General features: G+C 40.1%; 1 protein-coding gene across 1 annotated transcript in view; it reads right to left on the bottom strand.

Moving 5' to 3' along the window:
* EXOC4 (exocyst complex component 4) overlaps positions 1-25,495 on the bottom strand; it is an 824,501-nt gene that overhangs the window by 784,547 nt on the left and 14,459 nt on the right. The window contains exons 2-3 of the mRNA XM_040260893.1: positions 18,589-18,778; positions 7,228-7,422 (exon numbers count right to left, since the gene is read on the bottom strand). Of these exons, the coding sequence (XP_040116827.1) occupies positions 7,228-7,422; positions 18,589-18,778 (385 nt within the window). The remainder of the gene's footprint in view (positions 1-7,227; positions 7,423-18,588; positions 18,779-25,495) is intronic.

Below are 25,495 nucleotides of genomic sequence, written 5' to 3'. Positions count from 1 at the left end.
CCTGTGGTAGTGATCATGATATGAGATGCTGTTTATTTCTTCATCATCTGTCTCTTTCTACTAGCATGTAAGCTCCTTCAAGGTTAAGGTCACCTTCACAGATCCATGCACCAACAACGGCCTTGTCATATTCATTTGTCCATCTATCAAAACACATGCCAAATTCTTTGCTGATCAATTATTAGTATAGAATCTTGGCATCAGTTTTTAAGATCAATATTCTACACTAGGAACAGATGGGTTTTAATGGTGCCTATTTCATTATTGATCACGGATACGTTTTTCTTTATGTTGTACAGAAATCTATATGGAATACTGAAACATTTTGCAGGCACTGAACCACTTTCACGTTACATCCAGTAAGTTCACTAGAATGTCTCAGCTCCTGATAGCCATAGTGCTTTCATCTCAATACCACTTCCAGACTCAGGAGAGGAAAAAAACGGTCCTGTGAGATCTCAGAAACTTCCAAGCCACGTAAGGGGATATGCATTTTGGTCCCTTGTTTCTTACTTGTACACTATTTTATAACGGAAGCATGATCACCCCTTGCCTATCCATAAAATGAGAAGAGAGTCTATTTGCTAACGACACAGGTTTACTGGCACCAATGGGACCAACTTCACTGGCCCACTGGTCCTGCCATCTAAGCAGTGACAGAAAGAATAACAACTCTAATACTAAAGTCAACTGAAGTCAATACTTTTGATAGGCATCCTCTGAAAGTGAACTGGCTTATATCTGACTACAATACCCAACAGATTAACACATCTGGTCACCTAAGACTAGATGTTGCAACAAACTGATCTTAGGTAGCTTACCAACAAATTACATCATCCCTGGACAGTCAGTGGGCACCCATTGAACATATACTTGATGTAGGCCTAAGAGGTGATTGATAACACAATCTGGAATTTGTTCACACCAGATCCCGAAAACATGGTCTAGAACTTCGAGGTCTTGGTCATCCAACTATGCATGTGTTAGAGCAGAAGAGATGTGTGTTCTGAGAAAAATTCTCTCTCTGCCTGCAGGGATTCCTTGACCATATAAAATGTGGAGTGGTCTTTCACTCAGGGCAAGAAGAAAAGGAATCAGAATTGCCTAACTTAGTCTCACTTCAACTCTTAGCTCAAAACAAGTTCACCTCAGACTGGTTTTCAAGAGTCTAACATGGTAGCGATCACCACATCCTTTCTTACAGTATCAGTAAACAAATTAATTACAAACAGCATTTCTAAGGTCTTACTATGGATACTTGGTATACTTTACATACCTAGCTTAATATTTCTGTTGTTTATGTTCTGGTTTTTTTGGCCATGAGGCATGTAGGATCTTACCTCCCTCACCAGGGATCGAACCCACACTGCCTGCACGAGAAGGTGAAGTCTTAACCACTGAACCGCCAGGGAAGTCCAGTAGCTTAATATTTCATTTAATCCTTTCAACAACCCGGAGGGCATTCAATTATTCTCAATTCCAACTTTCAGCTAAGCCGAATTAAATAATTAGCCCCAAGGCATTCAGCTAGTAAAAGTCAAAGCTGGGATTCAAGCCCAGGTCCACCTGGCCCCCAGGAAGCCCCATGCTCATAGTCACAGCCTTGAATGTTGTCCAACAATTGCAAAGGATCTTGAAAACTAAAAATATGAAAAATAGAGTTATTTTTATCATAGGATCTTTGAAAACTATGCAATTAAGTAGCTGTTTTACTCTCTTTATCCCAAATGTGGGCACAATTTCATAGAGTAAGTGAAATAATTCCACCATACCATTCTCTCAGCAAAGCACTCTGGGACCTCTAAGAAGGCAGCCAACATAAATATGCTATTATAATTATCGTTAACAATCCCTATCTGGCTATACAGCTACGGATTCTTTTTTAAAAGGTGTTATAAATAAAAAAGACAAAATGATCACGACACATTCAAAACCTGTACAATCTCAGGAAGCCTTAGAAATGAAAAAATTATTTTAGTCACAAGCCTTGTGACTGTCAGCTAAAGTGCTTCAAAACTACTCGCACTGGCTTGGTTTCCACTGATTGAATGCAATTATGAACTGACTTCTATAGGTTGATAAATCAGAACTTGCGTAAGTGGTTTTCAAAGCTCATCTGTGCAATTTCGGTTTGATGCAGACTTCCAACCAAAACTCTCCTTAAAAAAAAAAAATAGTTTGTAAAAATATTAACTATCATGAAATACCTTCCTGGTTGGCTCACGCCACTGGAAAGAAGCTGCTATTCTTATATTAATAATTCTTCCCAGAATTAATCAGTCATTGTACATTAGAACCAGCAGCTGGAGTGTTTTGAGTGATAATGAAACCTGTAACAAGGCATCTTCAGCGGTCTTTTCAAGACAATAAGGGAATTAAAATTTCAATTTAAATGCAGAGGTTTGAAACACGCTTCACTGGCAAAATTACTTCAATTAATGTGAGTGGAATACAAAGGACAGACTGCAGAAATGTGATGCAGCAACCAGAAATTATGTCATTAATGTGCTTGCATCAACCCGGCACAATGACTGCAGAGGTCTAATTTAAACCGTACATATCACAAAGCTACAGGCTACAATATTAATCAAGTCTCTGATTTCAACATGACGGATATAGGCTTCTTGCTGGATCACTTTTAGCTTTTCATAAGCTAACAGCAGCTGTTTACCTTGAAAGAGGAAACAAAAGGCCAGGCCTATTTGCAGACATCCCCTGTCATGACAATTTAATTATTTTATGCAATACTCGGGTTATCATATCAAAAGAAATAAATATCCCATCTAGAAGCCGAGTCTATAGCCATCAGCCCACTCTGATGGTGAAGCAGGAACTGCAGGAGCTGACACGAGCCCTGGGTCACCACTGATTTATTTACTCTGGATTTATTAACCTGAGTAGGGATTAAATTACTGGGCATCTGCACCTGCCTTAAAATGGAAATGCAAAATCTTTTGATGAAAAGATCCAAGGAAATCAGAGGGGTCTGAAAGACTAGACTGTTCTGCTTTCACTTTCTTCTGATGTCTTTTAGCAAAGATTTTCATTTGGACTCTTGAGATGCCTTAAGTAGATTTTACTTCTAAGAGCACATAACCATGGGGAAAGGCAATGTGATTATTTTCTCATATGAAGTCCAATAAAAAAGCAATTATAGACCTTACTATTTATTCACATACAAAAGGCAAAGTGAAGAATATTTCCAACTTTTTACGCACATCTTAAATGCCACCTCCATGAAATCTTCATTGTATGTTAGGAAATGCTAACCCCCAGATCATGCAAAGCAACTACCTCATCTGGAAAATGGAAAGGATATCAGAAACCTCTCTCTCATAAGAGTATTGTGAAAATTCAGTGTTAACAAAGGTAACATGTTTAAAATGGTACTAGCACATAGTGAGGGCTCAATACATATTAGCTATTAGTATAATTATACTTTTGTTGTTCATTTAAACACTGTAGAAAGGAAAGGTTAGGAACGAGAGAACTTTGCCATTAAGAAAACAAAGAGATAACAAAAGCCACAAATCAGAGGGAAAAAGTCAGACCCAAACTTGTAGAAAGGAAGTGCTCTTTTCTATTTATTGGTATGAAAGTCTTCCACAGAGCTACCCATTTGGCTAATCGTCAGTGAACTCTGACTATGTGAAGTGCATTATGCTAAGTACAGGGTAGACAAAAATAGGTAAGACATAGTCCTTGCCCTTAATGACCTACCATACAAACAAAAGCAACTATACTCCTGTGACATACATGCAGCTTATGAAAATAAATCTACTCATGTTAAGCATTAATACTACAATGAATATATAATTCATTTTTTAAAAAACAAGGTAAGTATTTAATTACCTAGAGCATTCAGAAACTCAATGAAATTTGAGCCACGTCTTAAAGAATAAATCATCATTTTCCAAGTAGGAAGGATAAGAATTAGGTTTAAAGAAATGTATGGTTCATAAAAAAAGAAATCTATCCCATCCCTGTACATCATTAACAAATAACTAGAAATTGCAATTAAGAGCCACTGCTTTAAAAAGCAACCAGAAGCAAGTCAGCAACCAGAAGCAAGTCAAAAAGCAAGTCAGAAGTACGATTAACAAATACATGTAGTGTCACTAAAGGAGTACATTACTAAGCATTATTACTATAAAGGACATAAATTAAAATTTTAATAAATGAGAGATAGCCTGTTCACTGAAAGACAATATTACAAAGAAGACATTCTCCTAAATTTAATCAAAATTTCATCATGGTGGGACTTCTTCTAAGTTTCCACACTTCCTATGCAAGGGACATGGAGTTCCATCCCTGGTTAGTGATCTACAATCCCACATGCTGCAGAGCATGGCCAAAAAGTTTTTTTTTTTAAGTTCCTCTCATGCTCTTAATGGAACCTGACAAGCTGATACTAAAATTCATATGGAAGAGTTAAAATGATAAACGTGTGAAGATAAACAATAAATGTGTAAAGAGTAAAATTAAAAAATAAAATGTGTCAAGAATAGTATAGTTCTGAATAGCAAAGTGAGGGAATGTCTTCATCTGCTATCAAGATATATTATAAAATTATAGTAATTAAAACAGCATGGTTTTGATGCAGATACAGACAAGACCAACTAAACAAAATAAAGAGATCAGAAACAGACCCATGCACATATGCACACTTGGTATGTGACCAAGGTGGAATTATAAACCAGTAGGAAATGAATTCAATAAATGGCTTGAGCCAAGCAGCTATACAGAAGGTAAAATCATATCTCTAGTTCATGCCATATACATTTTAAGTGGATCAAAGACAACGGTATAAGAAATTCTCTTTGTGACAGTGGGATAAAAAAAAAATAAATTTCTCCAAAGAAGTCATATAACAAAGGAAAAAAAGACTGAAAAACATTGTTGAATTAAATTTTTAAACTGTTTAATAAAAGACACCATAAACAAAAAGATACTACCAACTGGGAAAAGATATTTACAATCCATCTAACAAAAAATTAGTATCCAGAGTACATAAAGAACTACAAACAGAAAAAAAAGAGGAACTTCTGAGAATTGTCTCTCTCACCTTCACTCCTTTCTAGAGGTGACTGCCCTTTCTTCTCAACCAACTCCCCAGGTCTCCCATGTCCCTCAATCACATAATTTTAATTAGAATTGACAATCACAGTACCCAAGCTGACCAATAGATCTTATGCCCATATTTCTGAATTAGAAGATTATTTTCCTCTGCAAAGCTGGAAAGATGTAAGATAATAGCTTACAACCCTTCTTTTTCCCCAAACACCAAAACTCTGCCCACATATGGAAGAAAGTCTACAGAGAGAAAAATTTTTAAGGCAGGAAGACCATATAGATGGCCTTCCACATAGATGCCCGTTCTTTTAGCAGACTGGCTACATGGGTAAAGCAATTCTTTTACCTAAGCTAGCTAGAGCTGAATTTCTGCAACTTACAACCAAGAATTTACAGAAGTATTTAATGAGATCCTTAAGAAAATAAGTTCAAAAAAGAATATGGTATCATTAATTAGCTCTTAAATAAATTAGCCCTTGAAGAATAAAGGCTAGTTCTAAAATCTAAAATCCTAAAATGAACATAACACCAAAATAAACGTTAACAACCTATTTTTAATATATGGCACTAACTTAAAAACAGGCCCAGTACAAAAAATCATGGTTCAAATAGATGTATAGATGCTACACAAATATATATATATATATGTATATATAAGCTTATCTATTCTGACTGCTGAGTCTTGAATATCTAGTACATCTATGCCTTCCTGAGCTTCCCAGGTGGCTCAGTAGACAAAGAGAATCCACCTGCCAATGCAAGAGAGGCAGGAGACTCCGGTTTGATCCCTGGGTCAGGAAGATCCCCTGGAAGAGGACATGGCAGCCCACTCCAGCATTCCCGCCTGGAGAATCCCACGGACAGAGGAGCCTGGCGGGCTACAGTCCATGGGGTCACAAAGAGTCGAACATGACTGAAGCGCTGAGCCTGCATGCACGCACGCCGTCCTAACATAAACCAACAGTAAAGCCGAGAGGTGAGTAAATTTTTTATTGGACACCATATAGTCATTATTAAGGAAGATGACACTATAAAAATACTAAAAATAACCAATTACTTTGCCACTCTGAAGAAAAGACCATTATTAACCTCCTTCCACTGTGGAAATTCACTATCACATAACCAGGTTTTAATATATGAGAGAATATCATGGCACATCTCATCTCTTGGTTATCAAGTTTCCTTTAAACCTTCTTAAGATAGACTTCAAGCAAAATTCTTCTTGAAAGTCAGAATGAATTAGAACCACTTAGAGGATTTAACCTGTTTTGCTCCCACTAATTCCTCTCAGTGTTTTGTTTTTTTTTTTCCTCCCAGAGTTGCAGGCAATCTAATTTGTTGAAACAAAGATAAGGGACCTTCACCTATTGTGGAAAAGAAAATCCAAATACAGTCCATCTGCTTCTGAGAGTTTCTGTCATCCCCAGACAACTGTGAGAAGGATACAGGGGAGTTGGTGTGGAAGGAGGAGGTAGAATGAGCAGCTCCCGTTCAGAGCCACAGGCCCTGGAAGCTTAAGCTTTTTAGGAAGCAAGATTTGTTTATTTTTATTTTTTATTCATTATCCTGACTCTCAGCCATGTGTACCACCAGCTGCAACCCTCTCTTGAATTTTCACTTCTAATTCAGAAAGTAGCAGAGAGGATGAAGATACAGGCTAAAGGCTAGTCTGTGGCATGCTTCTGCTGGACAAAGTTACTTCCAGAATTAGTCCCCTGAAAATTATTTTGTTTCTTATCAACTTAAAGGAAAAAACAAAGACAAAACCCTAAACATTCTTTCACAGAATTTGTGCAACCTACAGTTCAGAAATCTCTGAAAGTTCTCTCTCATGCAGATTTCATTCTTCAAAATGGGGTTCATTAATTATCTTCCTCTGACACTCCAACTAGCACCTCTCATTACCATTCATGACAGGTCCTGGTTTCTCACCATCATACTTCTTGCCATTGTTCCCAAGGCAGACAAGGTAAATAACCATAGACTACCACTGCAAACACTGAAACCAGGAAGAGAACCAGGCAGGCTTCACCTGCAAGGGCTCATGAATGCCCAGAGGGCACGTGCTTCGAGAGGGACAGAATTCAGAGGCAACAGAAGGAAGCACTCTTCTATCTGAGCAGAAACACCCAGGAGTGTGGGCTGTGCTCTTACCAGCATGTCGGTGGCACTGAGATAGTGCTTGCTGGCCATGCACTGTTCCAGCTTTTGAGGCACTTGCTTGATATTCTCGATTTCATCCAGCAGGTTCAGAACATGCTTATGTTCAATTCCTTCAATCCACAGCTTCCGAAGCTCATCTCGTTTGCAGTGCAATAGCATCTTGCATGAAAGCAGATTCTCTTTTACCTGCAACAGAACAGTTTCCATCTTGGGTTAGTACAAAGTCTTGCCAGACTAAACCCACAGTGTGGTTTGTAGTTTTCACCATTACCGCTATAAGTAATGGTCCCTAGTTCTCACTGCCACCCAGTCTCCTGAGGCTAATCTATATGCAGAATTCTAATCCTGGTTAACACAGACTCACTTGCTTAGGTCTCCACTTCTCTGTATTCTCTTTCCTGTAAGATGAGAGAATTACTCCTAACCTACCTCTGAGTAACCTAGAAAAATATTACTCAGGCCACAAAGAACTCTGAAAATAGGAAGTTCCACACCTAAATTAGTATGTCTAGAAGGGAGTGACTAATTTGAGAGACCACGCTATTAATCCTTCTCCATTCTTTCTGGCGTATTTCCTATTCAGCTGATGAGTCACCCGGCTCATCCTTCGAGGTCCAAAACTTCAGCTGAATTTTGTAACCAAGGAACTGGACGCTCATCTCAACTGACTAAGATGAAAGTAAAGTCAGCTTCCAGGAGAGTAGACACATCCAGAGGCAATCATGAAATAAAGAGAATTAAAACATGCCAAGAATTTTTTGACATGTATTCTGATTTTTAGATATTAAATAAGACAGTTGCCAGCATTCTCATAGATCTGCCCAGTTTGGCGCCAGCATCGGTAAGCAAAGCTTGATAATGAAGGAGAAGAGGGGCAGGGAGGGGTAGTCCCAGTGTTCAGGATAAGTGCATTTCCACGTCCTACCCTAATTAAAAATTTTTTATTTTTATAGCATGATACAGAAGAAATCATGAGCTTTCACAATTTACAGAACTACTTTTATATACTCTTGATATTCCTTTACATGTGTCTTTATTTAAGTTACTTTCATATTTGTTTACAGTTTTGGTTTTCTGTTTGAGGTAAAATGTATACATGAAGGAATATCACTTGATGAGTTTTAGCAAATGCATACACACCTGCATAATTCAAACCTTCATTAATGTATAGGACATTCCCATCACTCTAGAAAGTCTACCATGTTTGTAACAATTAAAATATCTCTCTTCTACCATATTTAGTGTCGTGGCACACAGACTCGCTGATGCTATTTTTTTTGATGATTATAAAACTAAATTTTAACATCTTTCCTAAAAAGATGCAAAATAGGATGATTGAATGCTAAAATGTGAAGGTATCTTGAGACAGTATCTAATCCAATCCTACAACTTAAGAACAACTTTTATCTTTTTTCAAATCATACTTTTATCAAACTCTCCAATGTAAAAAGAGCCCTAAGTAAGGGCACGGAGAAGGCAATGGCACCCCACTCCAGTACTCTTGCCTAGCAAATCCCATGGACGGAGGAGCCTGGTAGGCTGTAGTCCATGGGGTCGCTAGGAGTCGGACATGGCTGAGCGACTTCATTTTCACTTTTCACTCTCATGCACTGGAGAAGGAAATGGCAACCCACGCGTGTTCTTGCCTGGAGATTCCCAGGGACGGCAGAGCCTGGCGGGCTGCTGTCTATGAGGTCGCACAGAATCAGACACAACTGAAGCGACTTAGCAGCAGTAGCAAGTAAGGGCACTCTGTAATCTCTCCTGATAAGCCTAGTAGAATGACTTAGCTTTTGAGGGAGTGACAGACCCCTTTAACAATCTGGTGAAGAAGATTCTAATGACCCCTAATCCTTCCTGCAATCCCAAAGAGATAGCGAAATAACTCCTTTTTAGCATAAAATACTAAGAAAAGAGAGAGGAGGGAACAGCAAGGATGGCAAGAAATCCTTGGAAACTGACAAGAAGATGGATGGCGTCAAGTGGGGTTATTAAGACTGAAAAGGAAGCACCAAGATACTAAAGGCAAGAATTCAGGGTGGAGGGATTTCCCTCGTGGTTCACTGATTGAGACTCAATGCTCCCAGTGCAGGGGTTGTGGGTTTGATCTTCAGTTGGGGAACTAAAATCCTACATGCCACAAAGCACAGCCAAAAAACTTGGCCAGCAGACCCATAGGTAGCAATTTATTTAAAAAAAAAAAAAAGGTACAGAGCTGAAAGTATTTTGAGTCCTCAAACATCTTCATCAAATCACACAGATGTGTAATTCCCTCCCCTCAACCCTGGCCAAATAGGTTTACAATCTGAAGAAACTGAACCATAAAGAGTCTGGACCAGGAAATGTCAGCCAGCTGAGAGGAGGGAGGCAGGCACTGGGCAGGAAACAGGAAGATGAGGTCAAACTGGACCCACCAACAAGGACGGTCCTCAGCCCTCTCTGGACCCTCAACCTCCTTGCTGGGTTGGCTCCAGTAATACTCAGCTTGACTCTGAGCCCTGATATGTGAACCATATGGCTCTCTCCTGGGCAAACAACCAATTGAAAAGACCTATCAACGGTGACATTTGAAGCTCCACCAAGGAAACTGTTGGGTCCCTACCCAATCATCACAAGACGAGTCCCACCACATGCTCCGAGCTGTGTAGTCCACCTCCCTCCTCCACCCATGCAGTCAGCCAAGGATCACCATATAGCCAAGGAAAGCCTGTGATATGGAAGACAGGTGAAAGAAAAAGGTGCTGAGTGGAGTAGGGAAACAGAAACTAAGGGAGGAACAAAATTTTTGAAATCTATGATGAGTATCCATTGGGGGAAAAGATATTACACCAATGAAATAAAAATAGAATGCTATTAAAAAAAAAAAAAACTCAGAGAATGAAAACCAGCTCTTGGAAATTTATAAGTATGATAGGAAAAAAAAAATCCAATAAAGGTTAAAAGAGACTCTTGAAATCTCCAAAGAGTAAGACACAGAAAAACAAAGAAAGGACAATAGATGAGAAAAGAAAAAGGTGTGATTGATTCAACAGGTCCACATAAGGATACCAGGGGAAGCAAAATGAGAGGGGAGGGAAAAAAAAAAAAAGATAAAATGTTCCAGAGCAAAAGATACGAATTTTCCAAATGAAAAGGCACACCAAGTGTTCAAGACAATGGAGTGAAAAAAGACCAAAGCCAGGGCGCCTTATCCTGACTTGTAAGAACACAAAGATAGAGACAGTTCTAAAAGCTTTCAGAGGAAGAAAAAAAAACCCACACAAAGGATTGTAAATCAGAACACATCTCAACAGTAACATTAAAAGCCACAAGACAAAGGAATAATATTTCTTCAAAATCCTAAGAATTATTTCCCAGAAAAACTTTCAATCAAGTGTGAAGAAAAAATAAAGACACTTTCAGACATGCAAGCTCTCAAAAAAAGAGACCTCATTTGTGCTGTATCTCACCAAACTACTGAAGGATACACTCCATCAATTAAGAGGAAAACAAGAGAACATACAGGACCCAGCAAAGGGGGAAACCGATGCAAAACAAACACAAGGTGATTGTCCAGTGGAAAACAACAAAACTATTACGCAAACAAAAACAGTATGCTGGATGGCTTAGATGTAAACATTTATGTCATTATAATAAAATAAGCTAAAATCATGGCATCCGGTCCCATCACTTCAAGGCAAATAGATGGGGAAACAGTGGCTGACTTTATTTTTGGGGGGGCCAAAATCACTGCAGATGGTGACTGCAGCCATGAAATTAAAAGATGCTTACTCCTTGGAAGGAAAGTTATAACCAACCTAGACAGCATATTCAAAAGCAGAGACATTACTTTCTCAACAAAGGTCAGGCTAGTCAAGGCTATGGTTTTTCCAGTGGTCATGTATGGATGTGAGAGTTGGACTGTGAAGAAAGCTGAGCGCTGAAGAATTGATGCTTCTGAACTGCGGTGTTGGAGAAGACTCTTGAGAGTCCCTTCTACTGCAAGGAGATCCAACCAGCCCATCCTAAAGGAGATCAGTCCTGGGTGTTCACTGGAAGGACTGATATTGAAGCTGAAACTCCAATACTTTGGCCACCTGATGCAAAGAGCTGACTCATTTGAAAAGACCCTGATGCTGGGAAAGATTGAGGGCAGGATGAGAAGGGCCGACAGAGGATGAGAAGGTTGGATGGCATCATCGATTCAATGGACATGAGTTTGGGTAAACTCCAGGAGTTGGTGATGGACAGGGAGGCCTGGCATGCTGCAGTTCATGGGGTCGCAAAGAGTCGGACACAACTGAGCAACTGAACTGAACTGAATAAAATAAGCACCAGTTATTTAACCAAAAACTAGGATACAACTATACAGAAAGGATGAGGGAAGATGAGGTGAGATGGGAGGAATAAAGTAAGGTGGGGAACCAAAACTGGAGCCTCATATACAATGTCTTAGAGAAGGAAATAGCTACCCACTCCTCTATTCTTGGCAGAAGAATTCCACGGACAGATGAGGCTGGTGGGCTACAGGCCATGGGATCACAAAGAGTCGGACGTGACTGAGCAACTAACACATATAATGTCTAAAATAGAAAAATCCAGAAAAGTAGTATAAGCTTACTACTTAGAAATACAGAAATACAAATATCTGGGAAAAAAAATAAAAGAAAGTATGAAATTAATTTTATGGTAGGATGAGGTAGGGAAGAGCTGGTTTTTAGTCAGCATTTGTGATTTTATTTGACTTTTTAAAACACATTTCTCAAGGCCATTCCTAGATCCCTCTAGGAGTTCTTGGTCCCTGGGTTAAGAACTCTAGCTATTAAATCCATTCTATTTTAAATCTTAGTTGAAATCTATCAAAATCTAATTTCCGATATTCTACTCATATCACCTTGGTTCTATACTTCTCAGCTTTTTCCTCTGTAATGGTTACTATGACAACAGTTAAAAATAAATTTTATGTCATACAACACTCAACTAGGCTCTTGATCAAGAGAGTGAGGGATAAACTTACAGTGTGTCAGTAAAGCTTGGCAAACTCCCTTCTGATTGGAAAAAGACCATTATGGCATTTCATACAGGATATATACAGTGTAATCCGCTCACTCTTCATTTTTGCTTACTAAATGGAGGAAAAATAAAAAGGAAGGTAGAATGTGTGGGTGGGTTTGGGGGTAGGAGAGATGCCATCAGGCTGTGTGGAAAATGAACATCACCAAAATGATTCCCTAAATTGAATTTAACCAAAGATGTAGACATAAGAAGCTACAAGAACTTTTAAAACTAAATTGCCCTGAGGCTTCAGCTTTTTGATCAGAAAGTCAGTTATAAAGAAATGTTCTTTTAAAACTTGAGGTGATGGGGGGAATACTCGTCAGCAATAAACGGGAAGAAACATGAATTTCAACACTAAGGATGAGCAAAGGAAGCCAGATGCAAGAGTGTATACTCCGACATTCCAGAAGAAACAAAAATATATGCGAACAGATTTCAAATCAGTATTTGTTTGAAGCACGATGGGGTGGGGGGGCGGTTATTGCCTATAAAGAAGCAGAAGAGAACTCTCTGAGACAATGGAAACACATTCAAGGATATACACATTTGGCAAAACTCATTGAACTGTACTCTAAAAGTAATGCACTTTGTTGTATGCAAACTCTAGCTCAATAGATAAAATTTTTGAAACAGGGAGGGGAGAAACAGGGCTACATCATCAGTGAATAATGGCACTTTTTAAATGTAAGAATGGCATCTTTTAAATGTAAGAAAGATACCATATTCCACCTAAACCTTTATTTCTCAAATGCTTATTCTTTTAGCAATGTGGTGACAGCATTTTAATTCCATTCTGATTTATCAAGATAGCCAAGATTCAAAAATTCTGTTACTATGTTTCTTCCTTACATAAATCCATGAAGAGTCAAGCTTTTGAAATCGTGACATCAAAACCCAAGTAAAGAAACCCTTCCTCAAACACAAGCTTCCTCTGCTTCCCTAGAATTTTAGAATTATAGTTGCTCCAAATCACCTGTTCAGAAATAGCAGGAATTTCAGTTTCAATAAATGGTAAGAACTAAGTCACTTTAATTAGAGACTATTAGAAAAAGAGACAATAAAGAACACAGGGCCCAACAGGTCATTGTGAATAGATATGTGAGATACAGAAAGCAGGAGGAAAAAAAAAAAAAATATATATATATATATATATGAAGATTTTGCAGCCCTGCCTTGGGAAAGATCAAGAGAGGAGGAAACAAACCGGGGCCTCTGAACAACACAGTGGGAGCATCTGACAGAGGAGGATGCTGATGGGGCCCGGGGGAGTGGGGGGGCCTTAACTTTAAAGTCTTAAAACCAGAAAAGCATTGAACTTGGATTAAGTATACGATAAGGCGAGGAGGGGAAGGCCTTTGAGTACGCACTGCATTATCTGTAATAAAGTCCAACAAACATGCAAGCACCTTACTGATACTGTAGACCAGACATACCCTGCAAAATTCCCTATAAACAAGGACGGTAAATGGAAATCTAGCAATCAACACTATTCTTATTTCTAAAAGTATCATATTTTCTCTTTTTTGTAGTAAAAACAAACGTCTATATAAGCATTTTTATGGGAATCCTCCTTGTGTCCAACCCACTTTTTCCACAGTCTTATAGACAGTATCTCAAAAGAATGAGCTTCAGAAACACTACTTATTGCTCTGCTTAAAAGCCCTTTGGAACTAAAGATCTTTTTAAAATTACGCTCAAACTTACTTTCCTTGCTTTTTGCCCCTTAGTTTTTCAGCTTCCAATTTAAGGACTTAAGTTCTGAGAGGCTCCACTCAACCCTTTCTAAAGGCAACACCATCCTTTTGAATTGCTGAGTCTGGATACAGAACACAAACAGAGATACAGTTAAAAGTAATGAAAAGGTTCCCTTGTAGTTCCTGTGACCACATCCATGACCCAGACTACTGCCTAGATTTTCAATGATGCTATCTCATTCTTGCCCACAGTGTACCATGTGCACTTCTAGATTTTTTTCCCTTTCTCATATGAGCAGCTAGAGTTTTCTATCTTACATCTGGGCTTAAAATAACTTCCTACCAAAATCATCTTATTCTCCTGTGACTTTCTTTTTTATATTAACTAAGGTTATTCTTTGCTCTAATTCCACCATTCAATGTATACTTTCATGTAAAAAGTCACAAAATTATTTTATTTAAATGTTAAATAATGAATGTTACATTACTCAGTGATTAAGCCCTAACAACTTCACTTTAATATTCACATATGGTTATTCCCAATTATAGGCAAGAAAAATGATTTAACAGCTTGGTCCATCACCAGCAGAATAGCCAAAATTGGGGCAAAATGTAAAGAGTTTGTGCACACATCACAACAGAGGCAATTTTCTGTGTTTTCCCTTCTGCCTCAGTCAGTTCAGTCACTCAGTCATGTCTGACTCTGCAACCCCATGGACTGCAGCATGCCAGGCCTCCCTGTCCATCACCAACTCCCAGAGTTTACTCAAACTCACGTCCATTGAGTCAGTGATGCCAGCCAACCATCTCATCCTGTTGTCCCCTTCTCCTCCCGCCTTCAGTCTTTCCCATCTTCAGCCTAACCTGCTTCCATAAGCATTAGATGAGTACTTAGCATCTTTAAAGAAATTTGGTGTCTTCTCATCTACTTAGTACAGGATGAGAGAAACACTCAAATTCAACTACTACCAACAATCACTACCCATATAGCCCAAGTCCCCAACTCATATCCATTCATATTCATCTATTCTTGGTGTTGCTATAACAGTCATTATAGGAGACACTGGTAGATCCGATAGATTCTGAAGCTTTCTAATGTAGTAACGTCTCATTTGTACTCAATAATAATATATTCAATGGTAAGAAGCTAGCCCAACTATTTTACTTATCCACATAATTGATCTGATCATACATGGCATTTCATTTACACATTTAATCCTGAAAAAACTCCAAATGGGCTTGACTGATATAAAGAAGTTTGGGGCATCTGGAAAGAATCAAATCCATCTGTCAACTCATATATCCTCAAGGACAGAGATTCTACCAACACAAATCCATACGTGAAATACCAAGTTGTAAACAGTGTAAACGGTTCCATGTTCTCAAGCTTTAAAAGGTAACCAAGCATGAATGTGGACATCTTCATCTTCCCTGGCCCCCAGTAAAATCTATTCTCAGAGCAGCTAGAGTGGCCCTTTTAAAATGTTAGACACAGCTTGCCATTCTTATGCTCAAAACCTTAAAATGATTTCCCATCACACTCAAGAGTTCATATGCAAACCTTTACAATGATCAAGACCTCACGTGACCTGACCCCACTCCGAGACGCCCCAACCTCCAGCTCTCTCCTCTCCCTCCCACTACCCCCGTCTCCTTTCCACTGTACTCCAGTTCCAATCTTGCTGCTCCCCTGAATTTCACTCATGTTCTTGCTTCAGGATCTTTCTGTACCTGATATCCCCTCTTCCTGGTGATCCTTTTCCGGGCTTTCCCTCACCTTCTTCCAGTGCTGGCTTGAATATAACCTCAGTGAAACCCTCCCTGACCATTCTATTCAAAAGAGCAATCTCCTCTTCTTTTTCTTTTTAAGCACAGCACTTCTTTACCATCTGCTATACCTTCTTACTTACTCATTTATAGCGTGCCTTCCTTGACTAGAAGGTAAACTCCACGAGGACAGCAATTTTTGTCTGTTTTACTCACTTCTATATCCCAGGACCCAGAGCAATGCTCAGCACAAAACAGATACTTAATATACAGAGACTAAATCAATGCTGCTAAACAGCATCTGTTTTCCTGTGTCTTCCCACTAGCATGTAAGGTCCATGATTGTACAGACATTGATATTGTCCATTATATGGAAATCTAAAACAGATTTCAGTATCTAAAACACCACCAGCACAGAGCTGGCACTCAACAAATATTTACTAAGTGAATCTTCATCCCATTCTTTTGGCAGAGAACAGAAAGAAAATTTCAACTCATATTCACACGTTCTCAACATGTTGCGTGGCTCTGAAATAATATAATCCAATGAGAACTGAATCATCCCCATTTCTACTTTAGAAATATACATACCTTTATTTTGTACATAATCTAAAGTGCAATTAAAAGCCAAAATTGATAGGCAAAGATTAATGAGGAAACATCAGTGTTTCCTTGGTGATAAGGAATGGACTTTCGCAGTACAAAATTGTCCAATTATACAATGAAAACAAATTCCCTTTCATTTTTCCCCCAAATTTTTCTTCTCCCATGTATCATTAAAGGCTTTCCTGAATAGAGATTTTTAGTCCTTTCTTTCTCTCCCCCACATTGAAGCTAATTCATAACACAGAGTTATGCAACATTTACTTGACAACTATCTAATACAACAAACACAAAATTTTTTGTTGTTGTTTCCTTTTGCTCTAAACTCCAGCCTACTTAAAAATGAGGATGATAAAAAAGACTGTGGCTACTAAAACAAGTGTGAAATCATCAAACTGAGCCTCTCTTTCTCAGTATCAGCAAACACTCTTTGTTTGGGCAGAGATGCTATCAACTCAGAGCGATAGAAGTCAAGGCAGAAACCACTGCAGTGCCTCACTGGTGATCAGGACAAAGTCCCTCCAGTCAAGCAGACTAATCGGAAAACACAAATACCAAGAGGTCCTTCACCCTTACTGTGATTACCGGAGGCAAAGCCGGCAGGTCAGCAGCTCTATACATTCACTCTCTGACCCCTCTTGAGCTCAGTATACTGGGTCAAAATGGACTACAGTTCGCTTTAAATCTAGGGCGACTGATCTATAGCTTTACCTAGTTGCACAGATAAATCCATGGGATGAACTCGCCACTTGTCAAAGCTAAGAATTACAGTATTCCTTTTGAAAATGCCCAGTTAATTTTAAAATGTAGAGAGGTCAGCATATTGCTGCAAAAAAGGTTAAGAACCTACTGATTGTGGAACTGGACTCAAGGCTGAAACTCATATATAACAGCATTCTGAAAAGAATCATTTTGATACCTGCTTACACATCATAATTTAAGGTCTAGAAGGCAGGAAAGAAAACATGTGAGAAGATCGGAAGAACGGCCATCCTGGGCAGGCACATCCAGAGAATTCTCGAACCAATAAAATAGCACAGGGCAGCGCTAATCTTCACATGGTTCATGCAGCCCTCTTGCCACAGAGGTGCTTGGGAGTCAGCAGATGAGTGCTAAGGATGGGACCCTGCATCAGGCTCTGCATCTCTCACCCCAGTACCCAACAAGACATGACTGGGATGCTGAGATTTTGTAAATTCTCATTTACAAAGAACTGGAGGGGTTGGGGGGAGCGGGGAAGGGTACTGCTTAAAAGATGTCTGAAAACCAGAATTCAAGGACCTCAGGGCAAGAAGACCAGAGTTCAGACCCTAAATTTGAGGACTGAGGAACAGACATAATTCTGCCGGGCAAAGAATCAGTGCTCAGTAAGTGGTAGCAATTGTTATTTATCAGAGAGCTGTCATACAAGGTATTAAAGAAGTGACCCTTGAAATACATAGCCAAGAACCACGTAACTATGATGTGACAGTACACAACCTTTATCTGATCAATTCATCCTTTGGCCAAATATAAAAATACTCCTTATGAACCCACTTTATTCTTTAGGAAGTAAAGATGTGGTACCTGGGAACCAAAAGTTCTTCAAAGACCAATCACAGAAGAAAGGAAGGTGGGGGGATGGGGAGTAGGGAAGGATGGAGAGAGGAAAGAAGGAAGGAGAGGAAGAGAGAAGTGAGAAAGAAAAAGTGAAAGAAAAACAGCTCCAAAATATGGAAGACAATTACAAAATGAAAATACATGCTTGTCACTACTGAAAAATATTCAAGAATTTCAGTATTCATAAATACTTTATTATATATTTAAATAATTTGTGAGTTAGATTTTCTCAAAAACTACCAACAAGGTACAATGACCGTGGAGAAAATCACAACCGGCTTCAAATGGGGCAACACACTCAAAATCAAATTTTTTTTTAAATTTTCGACTGCTACAGCAATACACACAATGTGTGACTACATCTGATACATTAAAACGAGAGCCTCTAACAGTAAAAGGCCCTAGTGTCTTAGAACAGCTCCCCTTTCAGGCTTTCTCAAAAATCGTGGCAGAAGCCAAGGGTCAGATTTAGGGGAGAAAAGAAACAAGGCCAGCTGCCCTCTGTGATCCTCTGCAGCCTGGGCTAAAAAAAAAAAAAAAACCTGAATCACTCGTTAAGGTCATTAACACCACCAGGGAACCTCCCCCAGTTACAACACCTGGACCAATGGAAGATGCAATAGTCATGGCTATCAGAGGGATGGAGCCTTGCCTGCTTTATTTTGTTTCGGGAGCTGGTGATGCGCTCCGTGATGCTCTGGTACGTGCGGATGGCCGTCGTCAGTTCCGTATAGTGCTGTACAATGAGTTCATCCAGGTCACGGTCACACCTCTCATAGGCTTCTTCGAGGCGCCCCTTCTCGTTTTCTCGGTCTTCAACGTCATCACTGGTAGACAGGGTCCTGTTTAAGACAGAGTGTATCAGGCTGAGTCAAACTTAAAAGCTGAAAGTAGAAACAAGCAGAGTTAAGTCAGTGAGAGCACATGCACCTAGGAAATGAAACAAGTTACTAAGGGAAAATATGAAACATTTGCATGGTAGATTCCAGTAGCCTAGTAAGTGGGTTTACGTTTTCTAGATAAGGAATCTTCCCCTTCACTTCTCCCCTGGGCATGGTCAGGAAACCGGCGGCATGAACTCTGTAAGAGCCTGACCACACCCGCGTTTGTTTCAATGAATCCTAGTACGTGCATGTCCCTTATCGGTGACAAGTCTGACCAGTGAGACCTAAGGATTTCGAGTAGTTTCCTTCTAAGAAGATTAACAGGAAGCAAGTTCCTCTTCCCAACACTGGGTATCCTTATACGAAGCTCAGATAATCATACATTAGCCATGTGATAATCCTGGGAGGAAAAGCCAAGAGAAACACCATGCTACTGCCATCAAATCACTGGGCCACTAAAGCGGCCGACCCACAGCAGCCTTGCCCCAGGACTCCTTGCGAGGGGAGATAATCAACATCCATTGTCGATGTTACTTTCACTTGGTCTTTTATAACAGAGCCAAAAGCATTCTTATTATAAAACTGCTGCTACACTGAGGAACTGCCTTCCGAACAGTTCATTCAAATGACCTGAATTTGGTACAGAGCCCCCAGCGACCCAGAAATAAGGTCATGGTAATTCTAAAAATCCATTACAACAGCAATAATATCAGCTATACTACCAGACAGTCCCTGCATTTACTATTCTTCCAACAGCACTAACAAGATTGATATGAATCAACAATAAGCAGTGAATGAGATAGATACACTTATTAAAATCTTTCAATAACTTAGTTTGATACATGGGCCACAGAGCTTTGTTTCCTCTATTATCCTTCTTGAGTAATTTTTTTTTAATTTAGTGTTATAATCAGTAACAAAGAAACCTTTTTCTCTTATCTGTTAGCTGCCGTAATTTCGCTCCATTAAATTCCCTCAGATTTGTCAGCTTATACATTGAGCATACTTTATTTCATTTATCTTTTTTAATTTAGGGAGGGGGTAGTTTAGGCTCTCTGTGATGGATGCAATCAATTATAAAGTCCATCATTAGAACTGCTTTCGGAGATGGTCTGTCAGCAAATCAATCACATATTCCCTTCCAGATTTTTGTAAGCAAACTACTGTAAAACGGTCTTTTCCAAACTGTCATTTAGAGCAAAAGATCTTAATTCATGAGTCACACAATATATAAAACGTTATCTTCCAACTTGGAGGGAGATTCAGCAGGCCAGTCTGATACTAATCTAACCTCGAAAAAGAATTTTGTAAATGTGTTAAGGGATGTCAAGAGATGATGTCCAGCATGAAATGGAAGGAAGGGAAAGGTGACGCTTGGACGGGTAGTGGTACAGGATACGCCCAAGGCAACACACTGGGAACCCCGAGACGTGAAGGAAGGCCGTTACCACGCCAGATCCTGTGTCCTTCTCTGCCAACTGGTAAGCCTACACCAGACTACCTCCAAGCTTACTTCCAGGAAGAAAAGAGCACAGAAGCATTTAGCTAATTAAGTACATCAGAGTAGAGACCTTGGGGTCGGGGGGAGTCTTGGTTTCAAAGCTAGAGCAACCAATACTGCTTGCAATATTTGGGTACAGGGTGGCTGAGCATGTCATCATGTTGTTTGTATGATACATAACTTTGCTCTTTAAATCTGAAATCTTCCAGGCTGTTAATCTCGAGTAAAGCACAATCAGAAAATGCCTTCAATTTATCAACTGTCCCAAAGGGAAGAGTTCCTAGATATTTAACTATTAGTTCCCCCTTTTCGCAGCAAACCACCACAGACTTTTTCCAAAGCTACACTCAGGCAGTTTGCCATCTTTATGAGGCTTTGCAGGATTTCCTCCCCACCATCTGCAGAAGGAAACATGCCAAGCATTTGACATCGTTCACATTTACTGGTACAACTACGACCAAGGAAAAATGTCGGGGCTGAGAGACCATCTTCTTGGGCATCAGCTATCACTGTAACACATCAGGGACGATTCAGAAAACCAAAAGGGTTACTGAAATGAAGATGAGAGCAAACTGGGTCTCTAAGCGGGTTTCGGTTCCTATGTTCATTTTCAGAAAAAATATCTGTAAAAGGAAATACCCTCTGCCATGTTTTGCCTCCACATCCAAAATTCATCCTCTAGATGTAAACTGGGCTGAATGACATTTACCTTTAGTCAAAAATTTCTTGCATAAGAGCACTCTGAGAGGACAAAACCATTCAAGTTTTGTTTGTGCTTTGGGGTTTCTGTATGTGCACCATTTTTAAAGTCTTTATTGAATGTTACAACACTGCTTCTGTTTTATGTTCTTTGATCCTGAAGCATGTGGAATCTAACTTCCCCAACCAGGCATTGAACTCACACCGCCTGGATCGGAAGTGCAGTCTTAACCACTGGACTGCCACAGAAGTCCTTAAAGTGTTTTGTTTTTTAGTTAGAGAAAAGGAAAGCAGCAATAATAACAGCCACTAATATCTAGAGAGGCTGCACATTTTATAGAAACTATGTTCAATCCACAGAACCACCCACTGGACTGGGTCCTGTTAACATACTTCCTCTCCCTTTTCACAGATGCCATAGCTGAGATTTAAGATGGTAAATCTGCCCCATCTCACACAATGAGGGTAAAGGCTAGGGTGTGCATGTATGCTCACTGGCTCACTTGTGTCCGACTCTTTGCAACCCCATGGACTGTAGCCCACCAGACTCCTCTGTCCATGGAATTTCCCAGGTAAGAATACGGGAGTGGGTTGCATTTTCTACTCCAGGGCATCTTCCCGACCCAGGGATCACACCCGAGCCTCTTGCCTCTCCTCCAATGGCAAGTGGATTCTTCACTGCTGTGCCACCTGGGAAGCCTAAGGCAGAGTACAGGAATTCAAAACCCACATCAGTCTGTTTCCAGATTACACTCCTATCTCTTACAGATTTGTGGGCTACTCTGGAATCAAACTGTTTGGGTTGGAATCCACCGCTGCTGCCCACGTGACCTCGGTCACAGTATCTCCTTTTGCCCATCTATAAAATGGAGATAGTAAGTATACCTTCCTTATAGGGTTGCGGGTGAGAATTGGATGAAATTAAACAAGGCCTGGCACATCGCTAGCACTCCATAAAAAAGGTTGGTGGCTGCCCTTGTTGTAGTAATAGTAGTAACTGCAGTAAAGGCAGTAGCAGTTTTCCACAATGTCATAGAAAGGGCATCCTTTAGAGACAAAGGTTCAAATTTCCTCACCCCCAAATACTGGATCATTAGGCACTGGGAATGAGGTCTGACCTCCCTTTCACTTTACTCCTCCTTAGTGTCAAAAACTGTGAGGAGTCGGAGACTTTATTCTACTTAGAAGCTAACAAGTTAGCCTGCCACAGTTTCATGGATGCTGGGAGAAGTCACAAAACTCCTGGGTAGGGCAGAAGCTAGGGACTTCATTAGTCATAGCACAGCAGGTAGCAAGAGCATCAGCATGTTTGTAACAGACTCCTTGCCCCCAAGTCCCACGGGCAGAGGGAAGATGGGCCCAAACGGATACCTGCTGAGTTGCTGAACAGGACTCTGAGCTTTGAAAACTGAATTTTTTACACTAGACAGTAAACATGCCTGCCATTTGCTCTTGAGGGAAAGATTTTCTCTACCTTCTAAACAGGTCAAACAAACATCCTTAAGAGTCTGTTAAAACAAAGGGCATCCATACTTTGCTCACAAGAATCTCAGAAACATAACCTTCCCAAGCAGAACTGTCCCTCAACAAAAATGAAATCTAATTGATTGGGTTCCTCCAGGGACTGCATGGTGTCGAGCAATAGTTGACCATCAACAAAGACTCATTTCCAACCTGTTTTCAACAAAATGAGGCCAGAAATACAACACCTCACACAATAAATATCTGCAAAATGAGTGAATGATAGACCATAAGAGCAGACTAATTCTAGGGAGAGAGTCCCCACATATGCTACTGAAACCCAGAGAATTTCGGTGTGGGATTATCCTACTGTAAGTGGGTCACGACCTGAACTGAGAGCAGGATGGAAGAGAAGGCTTGTGATTGAGCTCACCCTGCCAGCCAGGTCAGGAACCTCTCCTTGGCCTGCTAAGCCTCTGGGTAAAGAAAAGATCACTTGCTCACAAACCCACTCCCCACAATTCTGAACTGTTCTACTTCTTACAAGGTCTTTCATTAAAACAAAATCCTCCCCTTCGTAATTTCTACCCATTGATGCTGAGGGGGAAAAAAGTGAAAGTGTTATTCGCGCAGTCGCGCTGGACTCTGCGACCCCATGGACTGTAGCCTGCCAGGCTCCTCTGTCCATGAGATTCTCCAGGAAAAAATATGAGAATGGGTTGCCATTTCCTTCTTCAGGCTGCTGCTGCTAAGTCGCTCCAGTTGTGTCCGACTCTGTGCGACCCCATAGACGGCAGCCCACCAGGCTCCCCCGTCCCTGGGATTCTCCAGGCAAGAATACTGGAGTGAGTTGCCATTTCCTTCTCCAATGCATGAAAGTGAAAAGTGAAAGGGAAGTCGCTCAGTCGTGTCTGACTCTTCTCGACCCCATGGACTGCAGCCCACCAGGCTCCTCCGTCCATGGGATTTGCCAGGCAAGAGTACTGGAGTGGGGTGCCATTGCCTTCTCCATCCTTCTTCAGGGGACCTTCCCAACTCGGGGATAGACGCCAGGTCTCCTGCATTGCCGGCAGATTCTTTACCCACTGATGCTAGTTCTGCCTTTTTCAGTAACTTAAGTCTATTCCCTCTTTCATGAAGTCTCTCTTTAAATAGTAAAGGACTCTTTAATACTTTCTCACGTTCAACAGCTCCAGTTTCTTCATCCATTTCTTCTACAGCATGGAAGCCCACCAGCCTTCTTAATTTCTTCTCAAGTCCCCTCGAAAACGAGTGACACTACCACATAGGACTTTCTGCGTTACTCTCTGTGGTTTATATATACTAACTTATTTCAGACAACCACCTGTGAAGTAGGTGCCACTGTTCTCTTTTTACATATGAGGAGTCAGAGTTGTACGTTTGAGGCACAGAACTTTTAAGCTGCAGAGCCAGGCCTCAAACCTGGATAGTCTGGTCCTTAAGAAGGTTCCCTACCCTACCCCTCAAGATGTGGTACTCACAACTGACACAACACACTCCTAGTATAGTGTGACCATCCAAACATAAAGGGGTTTTACAGCCCATAAATTAGAGCACTCTATTTCTAACAATGTAACCTAAAACTACATAGCATTTTTGTAAATATTGAGTCCAAAAATGATCCAAGATCCTTTTGACAGTAACTGCTGACAATCCAGCTTTCACTCTTCCTCTGCTTAGGAGATGTGAAAACTAAAAGCACAAATTTACATGACTTCCTGGGTCCCACCATTTTGGGTAAAGAAGATCAAAGTGCGGCACAGAATATAAATTACTGATTATCAATTATACAAACAATGAAGTGGTTATTTTATACACACAGTTTAAGGTAACAGTCAAAATGGTCCTGCGAGACAGTATCATCGCCTTTTTACAGATCAGGAATCAAGGGAACAGAGAGGTAAAGTAACTTGCACAAATGTACAGAGCTAACATCAGAAATGAAAGCGAAGTATAATGTCAAAATCCATGGCCTTCCCACTATACATGTTATGAAACCTACCTTTCCTGGCTTCAGCCACTGGGCTGCAGGACTGCACCCTAATCGAGCTACAGTCCACATGTGGAGAGAGGGGCGGACAGCCAAGAGATGTCAGGAGGGCACCCAGCAGCTTTTTAAGTATTAACAGTAACAGTCTTGAATGTGAACAGAAGGTTTAAAAAGCATGACCTAAAAGAAGCCATGGAACAGAGGAGAAACTACTTGAAGCTGCCATCCCAAGACGCTCTCAAGATACGGAATCATTCTTCAGAACTTTTTCCATTCCTATCTCAAAGTCATTATGCTTTAAAACTATTGCTAAGTTCATGAAAGTCGCTCAGTCATGTCCAACTCTTTGTGACCCAATGGGCTATCCAGTCCATGGAGGAGCATAAAAGCATAGATTTCAGTTAAGCTGGACACACACATTTCTGGATCACTAAGAATTTTTCATTAAGACAGCTCTGGCATTTGCATGATGAATTATATCACTGGCTGTGACTCATTAATCCCAGGAAAGAATTTATTAATTAATCCCCGGAAGGAATTTATTTCCCCAGTGGACCTCAAGGACCATGGTACCTACACTAGCTACAAGAAATATGTACATTAAATGATTCTAGTGAATTCATAGCCATCGGCTCCAAGCAAGCCCTATAAACAAGCATAAAAACCCAGGGTAAATAACTGCAGATCTAAAACCAAGTTTGATACCAGCTTCTGTATTTCAGGGTAGCCAGTCAAGCGTTTTGAAAGGAAAATAACTAGTCACCATAACTGGCTCTTTCAACAGAGCAATTTTGTTTTCATTTTGGACTTAATAGAGTAATGGTGTCCAGACAAGAGAAAGTACACAAAAGTCGATATTACTCTTAAAAAAGACAAAGGAAAGATCAAATATTTTAAAAAGCCTGTCTATGAAAATAGGGTTAGTCACCCAAAGGTAACCCATCACTCAAGAGAAACAATAACTTCCTGTCAAAGACAGAATAAGAGGGTGCAAAAAAAAATC

Source organism: Oryx dammah, unplaced genomic scaffold, assembly GCF_014754425.2.
Source record: "Oryx dammah isolate SB20612 unplaced genomic scaffold, SCBI_Odam_1.1 HiC_scaffold_18, whole genome shotgun sequence".
Classification (NCBI taxonomy): Eukaryota; Metazoa; Chordata; class Mammalia; order Artiodactyla; family Bovidae; genus Oryx; species Oryx dammah.
The sequence above is the reverse complement of the archived record's forward strand: the minus strand, read 5'-3'. Positions and strand labels throughout refer to the sequence as shown.